The following is a 20,815-nucleotide window of genomic DNA, read 5'->3' on the forward strand; positions in this document are numbered from 1 at the left end:
CAGAAACACATAACAGACAACATAATCTTGTTTCTGTTAGGAATGCACAGTGTATTTTGCAGGAGTGATTCAAACACTGCTGTAGTGCTACACTGGACTTGCTAGACACAGCTGCATGCAAATGTTGCAGTCCGGGTGAACATCTAATTTAAATTAGCCATGTGCTTTGCTCAGTGGCTGTTCACCAGGATTGAATCGCATGTTAGAGTAATTCAAGATAAGTACTACCTCACTATTTTAGAACAGAGCAGTAAGGACTGTATATGGTTATTTTGGAACCCGTTGTTGCATGTGGCAGCAATGGCTCTGTTATCACTGCAGCATGTAAGTACTGCGCGATTGTGTGAGAACATGCGTGATCTGTGTGTGTGTGTGTGTGTGTGTGTGTGTGTGTGTGTGTGTGTGTGTGTGTGTGTGTGTGTGCGTGTGTGTGTGCGTGCGCGTGTGTGTGTGTCTGTAGGTTCCTGTGCAACACCATTGTATGGGATGGTAGGAAAAACATTTAATGCAATTGTTTCAACTCACTTAAGTGCTCGATTCAGAGGCGTGTAAACAAGTCACTAAAATGTTTTTTCTCAATGACACTTTTAAAAGTCTCTAAATTCCTAGTTAGCTGTATAATGCTACTAGACCACAACAGTGGATAGTAGCCCTACGCAGCTTCCCTTTTTGAATAATCTGCATCGTGGTGTGTGTTTGATTTAGTATTTTTATTTTTCAGTGCCTTTTGCTTCATGTATGATGCATGATACCCTAGTGTTTCTTATAAGGAAAAACATCAACAATGAGATTTTTTGCATGTCTCAGAGAAAACAGGATTGTGTGCAGGTACTAAAGAAATGTTTATCAGTCTGTGGTGATGTAACAATTTATTCCTACTCTTACAGGAAGACGTCTATATACCTAAACAGAAATGGAAACCAATGAACCAGGAAAGGTTCATAGGTTCATAGGTGTGTGCTAGGCTAATGGCCCTGGAGCCTTTACAAGCTCAGCCAAAAAAATTGCCCAGGCACCATGCCACCCAATGTTAGTTCACAGTACCCCTATCCAGTAAGGCAACTGGAGTGATCCCTGGGCTGAACTTTCTGTTACCCATCCACTCATCAAGATTTTTCTTGAAGAGGACCAGCGAGGTGCTCTGCTTGACATGAATGGGAAGCTTATTCCAGAGTATGGGCAGTCTTTGGGAGATGAACATGTCCCTCTAGCATGTTCTGTTAATTGTGGTAATGAGGCTGTGAACTCTGGAGCATGTAGCGCAGGGGGGTTGGGATTTCTTTAGGTGTAGCATTTCAAGTAGGGCTGGGTGGGACATGGCTTTGTAAGTCAAGCAGAGATCACCTCTAAGTAGACGATAAGAGAGTGAGAGGAACTGAAGTTTCTTGAGTCTGTCCATGTAGAACATGTGTTTAAGGCCTAGGTTCCTTTTTGTGAGGTACTTTTGTGTCTTCTCCAGCTGTTGTAGGTGTCTGGTCAGGTACATGCCAAACGGAGTGTTATATTTGATGACTGGTCTAATGAGTGGTGAAGAGAGAGGGATGATGACCTCTTTCTTCCTGGATGTGAAACCTTTGGTTATAAGATGTGCCACATATAAGGTCTTTCTGACCACATTGGCAATGTGGTGGTCGAAGGTGAGGTGGCTGTCGACCTGGGTTCCCAGATCTCTTATTGCCCCTTCAGTGTTCAGTGGGCTCCCACCAACATGGTAATTTCTGGGAACTGAGTTTTTTCCAAAGGGGATGATGACGCATTTTTGGCATTAAGCTTCAGGCCATGGTTCCAACACCAGTCACTGGTCTCAGTGAGGCCCTTTTGTAGGATGTCTGGATCACTTGGGGAGTTGATAATGACTCCAAGCTTGCAGTCGTCAGCGAACTTGCTCAGACAGAGTCCTTCTGTGTTGGCCTGGACTTCTGAAAAGTAGATGCCAAACATGAGTGGGCCCAGGACCGAGCTCTGTGGGACCCCACTTATGACTGGTCAACAGTCTGACTTGGAATCCGCAACTTTCACTCTGCAGGTCCTGTCTTTGAGCCAATTTGCAACCCACCTAGTGATGTAAGGATTGATGCCTAGTTTGGTGAGTTTAGCAATGATACCTGAGGGGGGAATGGTATCAAAGGCCTTAGCAAGGTTGAGGCAAGCTGTATGCACTGCCTTACCCTCATCCACAGCCTTGGTGACTGCCTCAAAGAAGTCAACCAGGTTCAGCAGGCAGGATCTCCGCTTGACAAAGCCAAACTGTGTGGGGCAAGAGTTTGGAGATTACCTATATCTTTGTTAAGCAGGTCCATTATGATGCAATCCATAGCTTTGCATACCAGACTCATGAGGCTAGTGGAGCGATAGTTCCCAGGGTCTGTAGCTGGTCTTCCTTTATGGAGCAGGATGACTTTAGCAGTGCACCATTCATTAGGAACATAGCCTGAGGTAAGGCTGTGATTGAACAGGGCACACAGATGTGGTGCCAGTTCATAATGTAGCTCATGTAGGATGCAGCCAGGGATATTGTCAGGTCCCATGGACACTGTACTCTTGGCTTTGGACAATGCAGCTTTTACCTGTGCCACAGAAATGGTGGGTGCCAGGCTTTCTTCTGGTATTGTGATAGGGCCCTTGGGGGAAGAGAGGGGTAAAGTTGGCACTGAATCTGTTGGCCAGTATGTTGGCTATATCTGTTGGCTCAGTATAGGAGGTGCCATTATGCAATAACTCCGAGCAAATCTGGGTATTGCCTTGGAGGTTTTTGATATAGCTATAGAAGGCTTTGTGGTTGTTTTTGGTGTCAGCTGCAATTCTGCCTTCATAGCTGGCTTTAGAGGCTTTTATAAGGGGTCTCAGCTTTTTGTTGAGACTGATAATGGAGGTTTTCCAGTCTTTTAACTTCTTTTTTTTTCCTGCAACAGTTGCTTCCTTCTGTTGTAGAGTTTATTGATGGCTGGAGACCACCAGATTGGCTTCCTTTTTTTGGAGAAGAGTGTCTTAGTTCTATTTGCTTTGGCAAGGTCCATGCATTTGTGTACATGCTTGTACAGTGCATTGGTGTATGATTTGGCAGTCATGCAGCTATTTTCCATTGGCATGGGTGCTGAGAAGTTAGCCACCTCTCTTTTTAGGAGCCCAAACTCGGCTTTAGAGAAGTTTTTCAGGGTTGTCATCATAGCGGGGGGGGTGTAGGTGAGATGGAGATTTCCATGGTGATCAGTTTGTGGTCAGATATAACCAGGGAGGAACTGACTATAGGTATGGAGCAACGGTCTCCCATGTTGGTGATAACCAGGTCAAAGATGTTGCTTTCTCTAGTAGGGGTCAGAATGAGCTGGTCCAGGTCATTAGAACTGATAAATTGCAGAAAGTGTTGGGCACAGTAATTTCTCAGGGCAGTCTGTATATGTCACCTTCAGTAACCAACACTCAATGTAGTTCTCTTAGGACACACACCAATGCAGATGGGTTGTGCAAATTTGACAAATCTGCTTTGTAACACTCACCCTCATCCAGAACTATATGCTTCTCCTATGTGCATTGCTTCTTCAAAGCCACAATCACTACTATGTTACCAGGTTTTATTATGAAATATAATCTGTCAGTTGAAATAATAATCTTCCGTAGCTAAAAATGTATTTGTTTTCCTGACATCTGGAGCTATGGATTTTTCTATAATAAAAACAGATTATTTTTGCTGGTGCAATAAGTGCTTAGAATAAAAAAATTCTATTTCTGCACCCTTCTTAGATGAAATCCATTTTCAAACCACATCAAAAGGGAAGTGAATGTATGGCCAAGGTGACTGGATGTAATACAACCTTTCAGAATGGAAGATACATTTGTTTTAATTAAATAATTTTAAGGCAGATTTGCAGAAGCTCTGAAAACTTCATTCTGTAATTTTACAAGTGTTTCTATTAACTCAAAAAATGAACTTGCAGGAAGCACACGCATTATTTTTTCAACTAAAGTAGCATAATTTTTCATCATTCTTTATTAAAGCAAAAAATTATATTGACTTGTTACCTATTAGATAGATTGGGAAAAAAAACAGTTTCTTGATTTGTAGCTCTGCACCATATGTAATTAAACATAGGAAATGAATGAGATCACAATCCATTTATTCTGCCTATTTATGCAGTTAATTTGCTCATCTCTTTAATGTTTTCAAACATGCTTTAGAAGAGGGTTATTCTGTGTATAAATGCATTTAATCATTTTATTGTGAAAATACTGACATGAGAAGCAAGCTCACATTAGTTGTTTGGACCCAGAATGTAGTCATAAGGCTGTTTTAATTCCCTTTATCTATAGTGTAATGCACAGTGACTGAGGCTGAACACCCTGAGTAAAAGGAAAGCCATCAAATCCTTCACAAATGGACTGCTAAATTACATTTTGGCTCATGTATATCTCTTTAGCAGCGAGAAGGTAAGACAGTAAAGAGAACAGCATACAGCAGGTACAGAATTTATGAAATATGTATCCATTTCCTAAACCATTTATTTTGGTGACAGTCCTGTCACTAGCAAACTGAGCAGAAATGAACAGACTTTCTAATTCCCAGCAAGAGATACCAGCATGTTCTGTGGTATTCCCTGATATATCTAGGCAAGCTGAGAGACATAATCCGAGCCAACATATCTTGGGTTTGCCCAAGAGCCTCTGTTCAGCTGGGACCACTTTGTACTCCTTCTTTGAAAATTGTACAGTGGTCATCACTGTGGGAAATGCGATTCAACTGACCTGACCTGACCCCTTTCATATCATAGGAGCAGTGGTCATATTCTGAGATGCTGTTAGTGCCGAGGGTCCTAACTCTGTCACACAAAGTAAACCCAGGATACCCAGTACAGGTATTTCATTTCCACTGCTAGTTTCCATGTCCTCATCCTTTCTATCACACACAAATGTTCACAGCCATAGGTTAGGACTCTAATACAAACTAGCCAGTGTGTATTAAACTATTGTTACTTAAAGGGAATTACTACAGCCTTATGACTGCATTATGTGTATTGCTACCAATACCTTGATCACCTATATCTTCACTCATGAATACCAAGATACTTAAAGTTTATAACCTGGGAGGGGCTCCTATGTACTCAACGTGCTCACCTTCAAACTGCTTATCTCTAGATACTGCCCACAACTCACAAAAAAACCTTTGGTACATGATCTACTTATCAATATTAATTTACAAACACTTTTATCAACTTACTAGTTCCCATTTCTCTCTTGCTATTTGTGGAAAATATTTTTTTCAAGCCGGACATTGTTTCTTGGAATAGGCTTCCCAAAGAAATAACTGCTTTAGACAGAGTTGATCTTTTCAAGAAAGAAGAATGGAACACCTCACACAGGAATACAGCTGTGTTTATTTCAGAGACACAGGATAATACTGTATATGTTCATCATTCCCACTGCTGCAGTTGCCTAAAAGGCTATGTGAGTTGTGTCTTTTCCAAGACAAAGCAATTAGCGAGCTTTCAAAAGATCTAGCTCCCTCCCACACCTCCACTCAGACTGCTAATTGGATAGCTCAGAGCATGGAAAATCAGTCAGAGTGGAAACTCTTCAGTACTATCTTGTCACCTCCTAAACAAGCAGCTAAGAGGCTTTAGAAGAGTAGCCAGGGCTTCATTTCCATTTCTGTCAGTTAGGTCCACTTTTGGGGAACCCTTCCATACAGAAATGTATATAAAGGTATATATTTTACTAATAAATATATATATATATATATATATATATAAATATATATACATATATATATATATATATATATATATATATATATATATATATATATATATATATATATATATATATATATATATATATATATATATATATATATATATATATATATATATATATATATATATATATATATATATATATGGGTTTACTTCTGATTGATGAAAACTCAGTTTATTGACAATCAGAAGATAGAACCCATTTAAGCAAAAGTGCACTACATCGGAAGTGCACTTTCACAAAAGCTGGTTCTCCGAAGCGCATTACAGTGGGGATAAGGAAATATATCCTTTTCCCCACTGTAGTGCAATCTCAGAGTTAGTATATTTAAGTATGGGGGTGCAGGGGGGCTTGCCTCCCTGCAAAATATTGTTTAAAACAGTTTTTATTTTGTTTTATGGTTCAGAGAACAGGCTTTTGAGAAAGTGCACTTTCAATGTTTTGCACTTTCGCTTTAATGGGTTTCGATGTTGCTTGTTCGATATTGTGAGATTTTGATCAAGCAATATAGACTCATATATATATATATATATATATATATATATATATATATATATATATATATATATATATATATATATATATATATATATATATATATATATATATATCTATAATGTATGCTCTTCTTTTATTTTACTTGGGCAATTCTGATCTTTTAAGAAACATGATTTTCTTTGAAATCAGACGTTTCCAATCAGGGACCACTATTTTTTAGGTGTGGCTAATTTGGGGGATCATTTTCATGAAAAGTGTAGTGCTTATGCTTACATTATTGTATTTTACAAAAGTTTTCTCATGGGGAGTGTTTCATTTGTGGCAGGGAAACAGTTGTGTGAAATAGTGCTTTGGCTCACACTGTGAGAACTTACCTGTCATTTCTTTTTGTCAGAGTAATTTTATTCTAAAGGGATTTCTGACAATTTTTTGTACATGTATATTACTGTGTTTTGGGAATTATTGATGTCTGTGTGTAAGTATAAGTGTGCTGATTGTGCAAACTCTTTGACAACTCACCTTTGGACCAACACATTCCAGTGATCTTACTACATCTGAGGCATCCTGTTCTGTCACAGCATGGATATACATTGTTCATCAGATTATATGGCATCAATAAGAAAAGATGAATTTCTTACCTTGGCCAAGAAATTTAAAGACCGTAAATCCTGGTACACAATATGCCGTACCTGTTAGGTCAATCAGAATATTCCCAAAGATGACATGTCAGGTGACTCTGACATAGACAGAGCTAGTGCTTCTTATCCTACAGATTCACAAGCTCAAAACGCTGAAACTGAAGAAAACAAGTCTGATAAACTCCCTTGGAGGATATTTCCCTTTCTCAGGTTATTGCCAGAATGAATGAGGTGTTTTTATGGGAACACTTGGATGTTCCACCTGAACTGAGGAGATATTATGATATGGTACAAGTGGATAATGTCTCATTCTACTACAATTCCTCCTCTATAACACAGCATGTAACAACCTTGATTCAAAACCTTCACTCCCTTAAAAATCAGATAAACTTCATAACGTTTCTCCTACAAACAAGCACTTGCTTTATTTTAGGTCAGATCCTGCAGCTGTATCTACATGTAAACCTGCAGGGATCAGACTCCTGGGCTTATCTAACTCCTCACCAGCAGAAAATGAAGGGAAGATTCTGTGCAGATTTTGGTAAAAATCTTTTCATCTTCCATTTTAGAGTATATAACTGTTAACTATCAGATATAGGTTCATAGGTTCATAGGTAGGTACTAGGCTATTGGTCCTAGGGCCTGTATAAGCCTAGTCAAATGGTACCCTGGCTTTTTCCACCCAAGAAAATTATTTTCCTGTGCCCCTGTCAAGCAGAGCCACAGAAGTGATCCCCGGGGTGAATTTCCTATCTCTCATCCAATCATCACGATTTTTCTTGAAGAGTGCTAATGAGGAGGTTTGTTTGATATAGATAGGTAGTTTGTTCCAGAGTATGGGAAGTCTCTGAGACAGGAATCTATCCCTCCAGCATGTTCTGTTTATTGTGGTTACAAGGTTTAGGTCCCTAGAGCGTGTAGCTTTGAGAGATTGGGATTTCTTTACGTGGAGCATGTCCAACAGCTCTGGGTTTGACATAGCTTTATATGTTAGGCAGAGATTGCCTCTGAGTAGGCGATATGCAACAGAGTAAAGCTGGAGTTTTTTGAGACGGTCTGCGTAGGGCATCTGTTTGAGGCCAGTAATCCTCTTTGTGAGGTATTTCTGTGGCCTTTCCAGTTGTTGTAGATGTCTTGTGAGGTACATACCAAAAGGGGCATTGTACTCTGTAATTGGTCTAATGAGTGAAGAGTAGAGGGGAACAATGACCTCTTTTTTCCTGGATGAGAAACCTTTTGTGATGAGGTGTGCCATGTAGAAGGATTTCCTGACTACTGTGGTGATGTGATTATCAAAGGAGAGACTACTGTCCACCTGTGTCCCAAGGTCTCTTATCACACTTTCAGTGTTAAGTAGACTACCGCATATGTGGTAGTTCATGGGTACAGAGTTTTTACATAAAGGGATGATAATGCTTTGGCAGTGAGCTTGAGGCCATGGCTTTGACACCAGGCATCTGTCTCAGTGAGGCCCTTTTGTAGGATATCCACATCGTTAGGCGATTTGATTATGGCTCCTAGTTTGCAGTCATCTGCGAACTTTGTTAGCCAAAGACCTTCTGTGTTAGCCTGTACTTCAGATATGTGGAAGTTTGGTGAGTCTGGTGCTTTTTGTATAGACAGTCTGACAGATCTAGCTACCGGTCTTTTCCCCTGAATATATTGCTTATGTAAATCCTGTCATTATCAACATTTCACAAGTATCCAAACATGCCTGAGGGAGTATGTATGAATGAGAAGATACTGTGTCTAGGGGCTCTGCTTCTGCTACTGTTTGTAAGACATATGCCTTGATACAAAATCAAATGTTTCTAATGATGTAAAGCCTGAAATTTTTAATTCATTTTAGATGAAGTTTTATTTGGCCCTTCTGCTACTCAGGACCTCAAACAATTTGATGAGAAGGGGAGATTAATTCAAGGAGGTTCTCAGATCTTTCACCCCCACATTCCAGATTTTTCATCCCCACCTTCCAATCTTCCAAATACTCTTTCATGTTTAAGAAGCAGAACAAGCAATCCATGCCCTCTCAGGCCAGACAGAGAGAAAAAGAGACGACAGGACAGTGACAATAAGAAACAAGGATCGCATTTATTTATTTATTTATTTAATTTGCCATTTGTTAACCGGGTTGGTCCGGCTGGGCAGGTGCCCTTTTTGCAGCAGACACCCGAGCAGAAAAGCTCCGATTACAGCACAGAATTTTTTACAATCAATAAAGAATTTTCACATACAATCCATACTGCATTTAAATATACAATCTAGAGGAGGTACAATATAGCAGAATAGATTTCATTTTTTACAATGTATCAGGCGAAAAAGAAATAAAAGAAAAAAATTAAACCAACAAGGGAAGGTCCACTACTTCAGAATAACTATACCAGCATTCTTCCTTCCTACCTTCCCCTGCTACCCCAGTCTCTGAAAACCTGTTCCAATAACTCACTTTGTACATTTCCCTTTCTGAACAGATTGAGACAGACACTTTTGGATGTTAAAAGTTGTTCAGGGGGATTACAGTTGGATAAGCTTTCTTTTAGGGGAGTTCCTCCACACCCACTTAACCAAACAGAATTGCTTCGCTCTTGTTCTTCAACATTTGCTTACCACAGGAGTCATATAACCAGTTCGATTAAATCAAAGGAGCAATGGCTTCTATGTCAGAATGTATGTTACCAAAGAAAGATTCTTCTCAGAGACCAGTTCCAGATCTTTCCTTTCTAAATCTGTATGAGGAAGTCTGAAAATTCAAGATGCTGACCCTTCAGATTCCATTAAATCTTATTCCCCAGGAAAGCTTTATGGTGACATTGGGCTTAAAAGATGCATACCGTAACATTCCCGTAGCTAAGAGCTTCAGGAAGTTTCTTAGTTTTTCTGAATCTGGGTCAGCTCTCTACATTACTTTTTGGATTTCTTCTGCTGCATGGGGGTTTACAAAGAACTTAGTTTCAGTCATAGCTGACTGCAGACTGTACGGCGCTCAGATTTTTTCTTTCTTGGATGACTTAACGTCTGTGAAAACACTCTGCAAAGATTAGTAAGAGCTCCTAACATAGGTTACAACTCTTCTGATCAAAAGATACATTTTGACTCCATCAAGACAGTCCTTCTATAATGTCTCATAGATATCCTACTAAAAATGCATTTTTGATGCAGGGAAAGGTGGGTTTTCATCTGGAAACCTTCCTGAGCTTCTAACATCTGCCTCAGAAATAAACCATTCCAATGTAAAGGAAAAACTTTATTAAAGCATTGTATGTCCCCACTTTTCTTTCTAAAGTGTCCAGAAGTTTCTTAAAAGTACCCACAGGTGGGGGAGATTCCTCTACTGAAGTTGATGCATTAGATACAGCAAAGGATTGCCTTCTTTAGACAACAGGATTTTTACAGACTGCTCAATTCTCCTTTCACTTCCATTCTGGCTGGTTGTGTTAAGCCCTCTTGTTCAGTCCTGACGACCACTGCAGCAAACCAAAACATTCACTGGTAATAAGGTTGATACTGGTAACTGGAAAAATAACGATAGACTCAGAAATAAACTGCTCCAACGTCAAGAAAAACTTTATTAAAGCATTGTATGTCCCCACTTTCCTTTCTAAAGTAGCCAGAAGTTTCTTAAAAGTACCCACAGGTGGGGGGATTCCTCTACTGAAGTTGATGCATTAGATACAGCAAAGGATTGCCTTCTTTAGACAACGGGATTTTTACAGACTGCTCAATTCTCCTTTCACTTCCATTCTGGCTGGTTGTGTTAAGCCCTCTTGTTCAGTCCTGACGACCACTGCAGCAAACCAAAACATTCACTGGTAATAAGGTTGATACTGGTAACTGGAAAAATAACAATAGACTCAGAAATAAACTGCTCCAACGTCAAGAAAAACTTTATTAAAGCATTTTATGCCCCCACTTTTCTTTCTAAAGTAGCCAGAAATTTCTCAAAAGTATCCACAGGTGGGGGGGATTCCTCGACTGAAGTCGATGCATGAGGTATTAGGTACAGCAAAGGATTACCTTCTTTAGACAACAGGCTTTTTACAGACTGACTCAATTCTCCTTTCACTTCCATTCTGGCTGGCTGTGTTAAGCTCTCTTGATCAGTCCTGATGACCACTGCAGCAAACCAAAAAATTCACTGGTAATAAGGTTGATACTGTGGTAACTGGAAAAATAATGACAGACTCAGAAATAAATCGTTCCAACGTCAAGCACAAACTTTATTAAAGCATTGTATGCCCCCACTTTTCTTTCTAAAGTAGCCAGAAGTTTCTTAAAAGTATCCACAGGTGGGGGGATTCTTCTACTGAAGTCGATGCATTAGGTGTTAGGTACAGCAAAGGATTCTAGCATCTGTCTCAGATTTCAGCCAGTGGTTTCTCAGGATTTAGTGTTCGTGGCATCTATGATTCTTTTGATTCGTTTTGCCAGGTTACACATGATAAAGATTCAATGATATCTAAAATGGGTATATCTAAAAACACACAGACTCAACACTTGCATCCTCTGGATTTTCAGATACAAATCTTGGGCTTTGTAAAAAAGAGAACTGCACTGATGGAGACTACAGATTCAAGCAAATTCAGGTCTCTCCTTTATCCTTAACTTACAAGTCAGTCTGTAACTACAGACGCTTCAAATGTTGCTAGAGGGCAGTGTCCATGAGGTAAAAATATAAAGTCTGTGGGATGCTTCAGATAAAACAAAGCACATTAATTTAAACGTGATGCTGTTGTAATCAATACTTTAAAATGTCTTCATCATCTATGGTCCCCGGGACCACTTTAGGTGACTGCAGGCAGCACCTCAGTGATGGGGGGGGGGGCACATCAATAAGCTAAGGGGGCACAAGGTTGTACTCTCTATGCAGGCTGCCTATGATTGCTTTGGAGTTAGCACTTTAGTACTCTTAAACTCATCAGGCAGCTTACATTCTGTCATAGCAAAATGTACTGGCAGACAAGCTAAGCAGGACTAGGAAAGACCCTCATAGATGGAGGTTGAACAAGGGGATCTTTCAGGAATTGATACAGTTGTGGGGAACTGTTTTCCTGTTTTCAAAATAGGCAACTAAGAAGATTTTTCTCCAGGACTACTTGTAAACAGGCTGGAAAACAGATGCTTTTTCATTCCCTTAGATAGGAATGTTACTTTAGGCATTTTCAACCTTTCCACTGATAACCAGTGTAACTCTAAAGATTCAGAAGGATTCTCCGGAAATAATCGTGTTGGCCCCCTTTTGGTACAGCCAACATGGTTTCTTCTTTTTTATGGAATTGGCCAAGGGCAATTACCACAAGCATCCTAGAAAAGATCATGGGAGTAAATGACCCGGTTATCAAGAGAGTCTGGAGGTGTTGTCTCTGTATTCAGTGCCTAACAGAATCTTTATGGGTGATTTGTGCCTTGCCTTCCAGGACATTAGGGATCCGGTAGTCCAAGACCTTTTATTTCTACAAAAATCAAACAGTCCTGCAAACACTTGAAATAGAGATCTAAACCTGCTTCAGCAAATACACGAATCATGATGGAAAGATAGATTTGTCACTCAATGACTACCCCTTCTCTGGGACAGACTTTCTCTTTAGATCAAGCTGTGTGACACACTATCTTCCTTAGAAAAAAAATTAAATAATTACATTGGGATTTCATAAATTCACCTCATGTATGACTAACCTGTCGGTCCTTGAAAAAGGAAGTAATATCTAAAGATGGGTACTGGAAAGTTGTAGAATGTCATATGGCCTAGTTGCTGTGTACATTCTATAATTCTGTGATTATGTGGAATCCACAATTCTTTTCTCAAATCCAAAGCTCGTTTAATGAATAAAGTCTTCTTTCCAGCAGGGTAAAGCAAGCTTTCTAAGGGAGGCCAGGGGTGTGTGATTTCTCTTTAACAAGGGCACATCCTTCTGCCTCCTATCTGAATGTGTGGACCACTACTTCTGTTTGCTAAACCTGGAGTACTGTTCCATATCCAGTGCACTATTGACCACCTCAAAATTACAGCCAATGGAGATGGAAGGTGCATCAGCACAATACCACATGTTGATTGAGTACTTTCTGAAATTTTCATTGGTATTGACCTCAGCCTCCAACAACCATGGATCTAGGTCCTTAGCCCAGCCATCTTCTCAAAAGAGAAGCCAAGGAGTGGAGAACAGACAGCTGTGTAAGTTCCTTTTCTTTATCCTTGGATAGTTCTCCTCTGAGCATGTTAAAAAAAAAGATCAAACAAAAGTGGAAGTTCATGGACTCTCTATTAGGCCATGTCACAATAGAGATAGATATGGCTGATGGAAAACTTTCTATTTTATCTCCTCCTTATGTTCCTTGGAATATTTTTCATTGTATGACTGGTAAAAAGTCCCACGTTGATAACTGAAATGATAACATTATCCATTCATTTAATGATATTAGTAATTGTGCCATGTGTGTATATGAAATTAAAAATAGCATAGGCAACAACAATTAAGTAGGAATGACAGTGGATATGAAGCAAATAAATTTGGACCAGATGTTCAAAAGGTTTGAAATTCACCTGGAAGGTGGAACTAGGAGAAGCGTAAATTACAGTATATAATAACTAAAAAGCAAGTAAGTCAAAAATATATTATAGGTGAAGTTAAGTTTCATGACCAAGACATATTGTCAGATATAATGATGGTAATATATAGAGTGGAGTCTAAAAGAAAATTGGATAAATTAGATAATATTTAACAAATCTAACTTAAGAGTATTAAGAAATGTGTTTTAAGGAAGATTACTGAGAAATGTTGAGATAATATACAGATCTGGATACTTTTGGTTGGCTGAAGTTTCAAACAAGAGTTTCAAATATGCATTTGTTTGGCTTACTATAACCATATCTGGCTAACTAGAGTCTACTTTCTAACATATGAATATACTGTTTCACTGTTTCATAGCCACTTTCTTAACTAGAACAGTACGTGCTTCATAAGTACATTATTTTAAATAGCATACATTTTCCAGGTAGAAAATAATGCATTTGTTTTTATTTTGCCTTTAAGGAAATAGTTAACTTCAACTGTCGCAAGCTTGTTGCTACCATGCCACTGTTTGCCAATGCCGACCCAAGTTTTGTGACGGCCATGCTCAGCAAGTTGAAGTTTGAAGTGTTCCAGCCATTGGATTACATCGTAAGAGAGGGAACGATTGGGAAGAAAATGTACTTCATTCAACATGGTGTTGCAAGTGTCATAACAAAGTCAACCAAGGAGATGAAGCTCACTGATGGATCTTACTTTGGAGGTCAGTAATTTAATGATTTAGTCGGGCACCTGGTTTAGAAATTCACCCTTACTGCTATTCTTCAAATTGCATTGCATTGCTGCAGAGCAGGTACAATGCCCATATAAAGTGTGTGTTTACTTTAAAAAGGGTTGTGGCATTGCAGATGGTATAGAGATGAAGGCTTTAGCGTCACTAAGTAATGGGGATTCACTTGGAAAGATGCATACCTGTACTGTATTCATTATCTAGATTTAGATTCACTTCCACTAGATATTTCAATTGTGGAGCTAGGGGAGTGGTATATTTAGGGTTTTGTGAAACATGTGATGGGTTTTATGTGGGCAAAACGGCACATTTTTTAAGGAGAAGAATGTATGAGCACTTTAATGATGTTGCAAACCACAAAGAAAGTAACGCATTTTATAAACATTCCTTACTGTGTGGGAATATGCACTTGAAGTTTTTGGTTCTTAAACAAATCATACCAGATTAGAGGTGGTAGCTGGGAAACCAGGCTGGAATACCGAGAATTATTTTGGCAACTGAAATTGGATTCCAGCCGGTTTCCTGGTTTGAATGAGAACATCAACATTAACAGTGTCCTGAAGCTGAGGCAGGCTCGTTTGTAGTTTCTTGGTTCGCTACTATTGCATTGGGGGCAGTAGATGTACCTTTTTTTCCACAAAGTTAATGTAGCTCCAGTTCAGTAGACTCTGGTTTTATTGCGTTGAACATTATAAATGTGAAGTTTTTATTTCATGCTTATTTACATCATTTTAATGCACGATTGTTTTTTAACATTTAAGTTTATATTTACAGTATGATTTCTACACAGTATGGATTTTTAAGGTCTGGCACCACAATATAGTACATGCATTTGTAGGTGTGCACATTACAAGTGAGTAAGTTGGACCATTATAGTTGTTTATTTCTACACTGAATGTTGTCAACAAATCTATTTTAGAGCGAGACATTTTTAATTGAGTAACATTCTCATCGTTTTTAATTTTCAACTCATTATGTTGTTAATTGAATTAATTATGGCATGTAACTTGTTTGATTATTTAATGACTGGAAGTCAAGCACGACTCTTGTTTCACCTTGAGAAAGCTCGGTATTAACCGAGCGAAAGCGCTTGGTCTACATTCTTTGTTCGTTAAATAAAGGCTTGAACTATAAAGCTTTGCAGTTTGGTATCTACCACAATTGTGTTTTCAAACCTGTTTTCCGGGTCCTGTGGTGCCAGGCTCAGCTGTTTTACTTCGTTGGACCCTTCTTTCTATGGATTTATCAAGTGTTATAGTAACTGATAAGTTGAATTTTACTCCTAGTGTTGGCTTAGTGTTAGATGTTTTTCTGCCATTGAGACGATCAAAAGATTATTCTTGTAAAGGCAAAAAGAGTTACTATTACCATTATTTAAGATCCTAGTTAGGTTAGTAAGAGTATGGGACAGATTTCTGTATTGATGGGACCCATGACATAAATAAGCTAGAGAGAGAGTCCAAAAGTTAAGACATGGGTTTGTAGGGAGGCTTGTAGAAATGAAGGTAGTCTGAAGACATTGAACCAGCACTTTAAATTATTGCTATTGTAAGGAATACCTAATTTGGGCCTATAAATGTTTGAAAAATATTACTTTGAAAAAACAAGTAATCTCTGTGGTATCCCCGAAGTCTCAAAACAACCCACTAAACAAGTATAGTGGGTCCAAAAACAAGACAGTGTAAGAAATTCTCTGTGTGGAAGATTTTCAGTCCATATATCTCTAGTTAATCACTGTATATTAGTCAGATCAGACAATAGTAGTAGAAGTAGCGAACTTAAACTCATCTTAAGTAAAAAAAAATAATAAAAATATATAATTGTACAGAATTAATAAGTATTCAAAAGTAATCCAAGCAAGGCAGACAGTCTGTTTCCAGTCGAAAATCCTTTATTAAGTACACAGACACCAGTCGAAAATCCTTTATTAAGTACCCAAATTCCAGTTGAAAATCCTTGACACCAGTCGAAAATCCTTAATAAATACTTAATAAAGGATTTTCGACTGGAAACAGACTGCCTGCCTTGCTTGGATTACTTTTGAATACTTAGTAATTCTGTACAATTATACATTTTTTATTATTATTTTTTTGACTTGACGAGTTTAAGTTCGCTACTTCTACCACTATTGTCTGATCTGATTAATATACAGTGGTTAACTAGAGATATATGGACTAAAAATATTACTTAGCAGACAATGTCAGGTATAGAATTTTCATGTCATCACCAGGACACAAGGAGTAACAACTTGCTTAAATAAACAAATGTCAAAGATGTACACTTTCTTTTTGAAACCTACAGAGTTGCTATACTCTGGAATTACTACCTATATCAGTCAGAAAGTCAGACTCTTCAAATTGCTTCAAAAGTCAAGGTGATCTGTTGTTTAAAGACAAACAGCCCAATTCCAGAAGACAACTGCTCACAATGTAAATAACCATTTAAACTGAGAGCAGGTCTTTTGGAATCTGGGCCCCAGTGTAAAGCTATTTTTAGATAGGCCTTGCACTCAAGTAAGTCACTTACACTGAGGCTGATTCTTTTGGAATCAGGGCAGACTTACACTGACAGCAACCCTTGTGGAATCTGGCCCAACGTGTGCATGACTCAGTCTTAATGGAATAGTCCCTGCAATGATCTTACATGAAGTCCAGAGCCTTCTTGCAATATTGTAACATTATAGAACTATAGCTGAGGATTTTGCAATTAAAGGGAAGTAATTAAGCAGGTTCTGAAGAAAAATATCTAGGACAAATCAAATCCAGTGGGTATAAAAACATGTTGTAGCATGAATTCACAGCATAACTCACTTGTTTGTTATTTGTGATAAAGTAATATAAAGTTCTCCTTCAGTACAACATGCCCATACAATGAAATGCAACCTTTTTTCTAAACCTTTGAAAACATGCAGACTATATTAAATGGTAATTTTACCCAGCCGGATTCACTTTAGAAGCTCGAATTCTCAAACACCTGAACTTCATATGGTCGAGACCATAAGTTCGATTTTTGGAAACTCAAACTCCTAAAATGAAATGTAAAAAAAACAAAAAAGTCAAGCATCGCTTTTGCAGGGGGGCTTCAGCCCCCATACCCCCTAATTAAATATACCAACTCTGACATTGCGCTACAGTGGGGAAAAGGCAAATCTCCCATTTTGTGCTATATGCAGAAGCCCAAAATGGGAGATTTCCCGTTTCCTGTCAACATTGCAAAAAAAATGAAAACATTACTTACACACAGAGCATACAAGGATCCTTGCCTCTGTGTGCAAGTAATGTTTTAAGGTAAGTAAAGTGTTATTTTTTAACACTTTACACATTCGAGTTACTGAAAGCTCGAGCATATGGTCTCGACCATGTGCAATTCAAGCTTTCAGTAATTCGATTATGTAAAGTGCTCCCACCCAGCCAATGTGTGTGTATATATGTATCTTGTATATCTGTACAAAAAAGTAAAATGTACTTTTTTGTACCAAATAAAGTAGATGTGGATGTCAGGGATTGTAATAGCGGTACTCTGCTTGAAAAAAGAGAAGTTGGATGATGATGTGTACCCTGGTTTAAATTATTTAATTTCAAACAAGTGGCTTTTAAAACTCAAGTCCCAGAAAAAAGAAAAAAAAAAAAAAACCGTTGGCGACATCAGCATTTGTTATCTGGGTTTGCATTGTTGATTTTTGTGCCATGTGACTTTTTGCACTTTTTAAGTTGTTGTGGTGTGCTGTTCGGATGAAGCCTAATAAAAGATGAAAGTGCTAAACAGCAACACATGCTTTCAAATCATTATTATTTTTGATATTGCTTTCTTCAGAAATAAAAAAGCTCTAAGGGACACTCCATTTAAAATATGCATGTCACTTGCGCAAGATTTTTTTAAACAGAAATAAATATTGCAACATCAAAATAAACGATCATTTATATTCTCTCTGCTTTCCTTTTAAGAATGCTAACAATACTAATAGATTTATTCTTACATAGGGGAGCTTGGCATTAAGTCTGAAATGCCAATAAATTTCAAAATATTCCAAAGATGTTTCCCAACCTCCCTTGTCAAAGTCATGACAATTTTTTCCAGCACCATGAACGTGAACTTGAAAAACCTCTTGCAGCAACCAGCATGTTTGCTTAACATATTGTTTGTAGAAACCTGTCAACTAGTGTAAACATGCTAATATATTATTTTCCTTATGGTGCCTTCAGTATTGTCAATGTAGAAATTGCTTATAACTTGTGTTATAGATGTATATGGCTATTTTTATCACGATACCACATGACTTTTTAGCCAATGATTACTGTATATTTAAAATGAAGTGTCTCTTAGAGCTTTGTTATTTCGGAAGAAGTCTTTTTTTTTTTTTAAGATAAAGTGGTAAAACAAAGTTCCAATAAAGTAAAGTTGTTTGGCAAGGACAACGCATGGTTTACACTCTGTGGCCATCTTTTAGGTTGCTGGAACATTTTGGAATATATAGTTTGTAGGTTTATGTAAAAGGAATGCTTTTTTATAGGTTTAAGTTTAGCAATGTTTGATCTCACATTTGAGATTGAAGTGTGCTGGATGGAAACAGTGATGCTACTCTGGTAAGTACATGCAGATAATCTGACAAGCAGCAAATAAAATTATTTGCAATTAAATAAATAAATAATTGAATAATTTGTCAGATGATAACCAGGCTATTTTTTAAGCTTTTGGTTTGACGCCCACTGTTTTAATTGTTAAATTGTCTAGGTTTTTTGCCACTTATTGACAGTACAATGATATGCCATGACAAAACAGCTTTATTTGGTAGGAAGCCAAAACAACCTTTTTGCATGACAGCTTTTATGCAAAATTTAGCAGTCTTTTTTGCAGACTGGGGCATTGTACTGCTCAGTTTTAGCTATTAACAAATGACAGGCATAATGACCTTATATACTCAAACAGAGATCTGTCTTTATTTGTAAATTTTTTTGAGTGACCACACATTTTTAAACATGTGAGTCTGAATTCATAAAAGTTATCAGGTAATGTATACGAGGTGTACAAGAGATGTACACCTCATTGTAAGTTTTTCAAATTCAGAAACAGCCTGCTGCAGTTCTTTTGCATGAAGGCATGCAGTGCTTCTGTGGGCTATCTCCATGGCCATGGTACATGCTAATGAGGCAGTCCAGGAGAGAGGCGAATTAGCCATATGTTCTCCCCAAGTAACTACCTGTGGTCAGGCATTTATGCAGCACAGTGATTCAGAGAATTACTCAGCTGTGAAGATTAACATGGATGCTCCTGATCTTTCACCGTCTGGCCATGTTCATCCATTGCTGTAGAGGTAAGTGGGGCACTTAGAGGTGAGGTAATTTTAAGTTGTGTGCATGTGTATGAGTATGTGAAGGTCTGCGTGTGTGTGTGTGTGTGTGTGTGTGTGTGTGTGTGTGTGTGTGTGCGTGCGTGCGTGTGTGTGTGTGTGTGTGTGTGTGTGTGTGTGTGTGTGTGTGTGTGTGTGTGTGTGTGTGTGTGTGAGTATGTGAAGGTCTGCATGTGTAAGTGTGTGGATGTACTTCTTCTTTGAAAGTAGCAGTAGGAGGGTTAGTGAGGGTGTAAGTTAGGTATATGTGCATGAGTGAATGTATGAGTGTGCCCATGAGTGTGATCAGGTGGAGAGGGAGCTGAGTGTGTGTGTGTGTGTGTGTGTGTGTGTGTGTGTGTGTGTGTGTGTGTGTGTGTGTGTGTGTGTGTGTGTGTGTGTGTGTGTGTGTGTGTGTGTGTGTGCGTATGCACAGAATGAATGAATTGATTAAAAAGAAAATGTGGAATGGGGAACTACTAGACACAAGGGATACTTTGAATAGTGTGCCTTAAAAGGAACTAAAACTAGAACTATGCAACTTTCATGCAGGAAATTTCAACATTATCCCACTTCGCTAACTGATAAGTTAATTCAGCATTGTTTTTTGACATATGAAGATCCTGGACACTATTCAATGCCTGTAGCAGTACATGACTTACAAGGGAGTGGGACTTGGAACTTTAATATACTTCTCAACCTCGTATCGCAAGACATAGTGGCATGGACTGATTTTATTTAGTCCACCTACTAACTTAGAGAAATTCCAAGATAACTGTTTTTGCAATACCTTTAATTTATTAAAGGATATGACGTGTGATATTCAGATGTCTGACATTAAAGTCTGACTACAATCATTAATGAATTACCAGGCCAGAGAAAAAGAAAATATTTTGATGTTCTCTCAACAGTACATGGTATAAGTCATGTGCTGTGTGTGTGTGCGTGTGTGCGTGTGTGTGTGTGTGTGTGTGTGTGTGTGTGTGTGTGTGTGTGTGTGTGTGTGTGTGTGTGTGTGTGTGTGTGTGTGTGTGTGTGTGTGTGTGTCTGTGTGTGTGTGTTTATATGTGGAAGAGTGATGGGTGGGCTGTGCTATTAATTGTGGCTGTTACCACTGGTTGTTACCACAGGATGTACTGATTTGTACTTGCAGTAACGAATAATCATTCAGGGACATGTAAGTTAGATGATAATAAGGTATTTCTTCATTGCAGCTAATGTGACTCTGAATTGCAAATTACTACATCATGAAAGTGGGCCTTTTTTACTGTAGCCCTTAGCACGAGCGATGGTGTTCTTTATCAGTTCT

General features: G+C 38.4%; 1 protein-coding gene across 2 annotated transcripts in view; it reads left to right on the forward strand.

Annotated features, from left to right (window-relative positions):
- HCN1 (hyperpolarization activated cyclic nucleotide gated potassium channel 1) overlaps positions 1–20,815 on the forward strand; it is a 1,641,266-nt gene that overhangs the window by 1,519,307 nt on the left and 101,144 nt on the right. For both annotated transcript variants that reach the window (XM_044077699.1, XR_006365568.1), the window contains exon 6: positions 13,913–14,153. In XM_044077699.1, the coding sequence (XP_043933634.1) occupies positions 13,913–14,153 (241 nt within the window). The remainder of the gene's footprint in view (positions 1–13,912; positions 14,154–20,815) is intronic.

This window comes from Protopterus annectens, chromosome 1.part1 (genome assembly GCF_019279795.1).
Source record: "Protopterus annectens isolate FY-2018-M chromosome 1.part1, PAN1.0, whole genome shotgun sequence".
Taxonomy (NCBI): Eukaryota; Metazoa; Chordata; order Ceratodontiformes; family Protopteridae; genus Protopterus; species Protopterus annectens.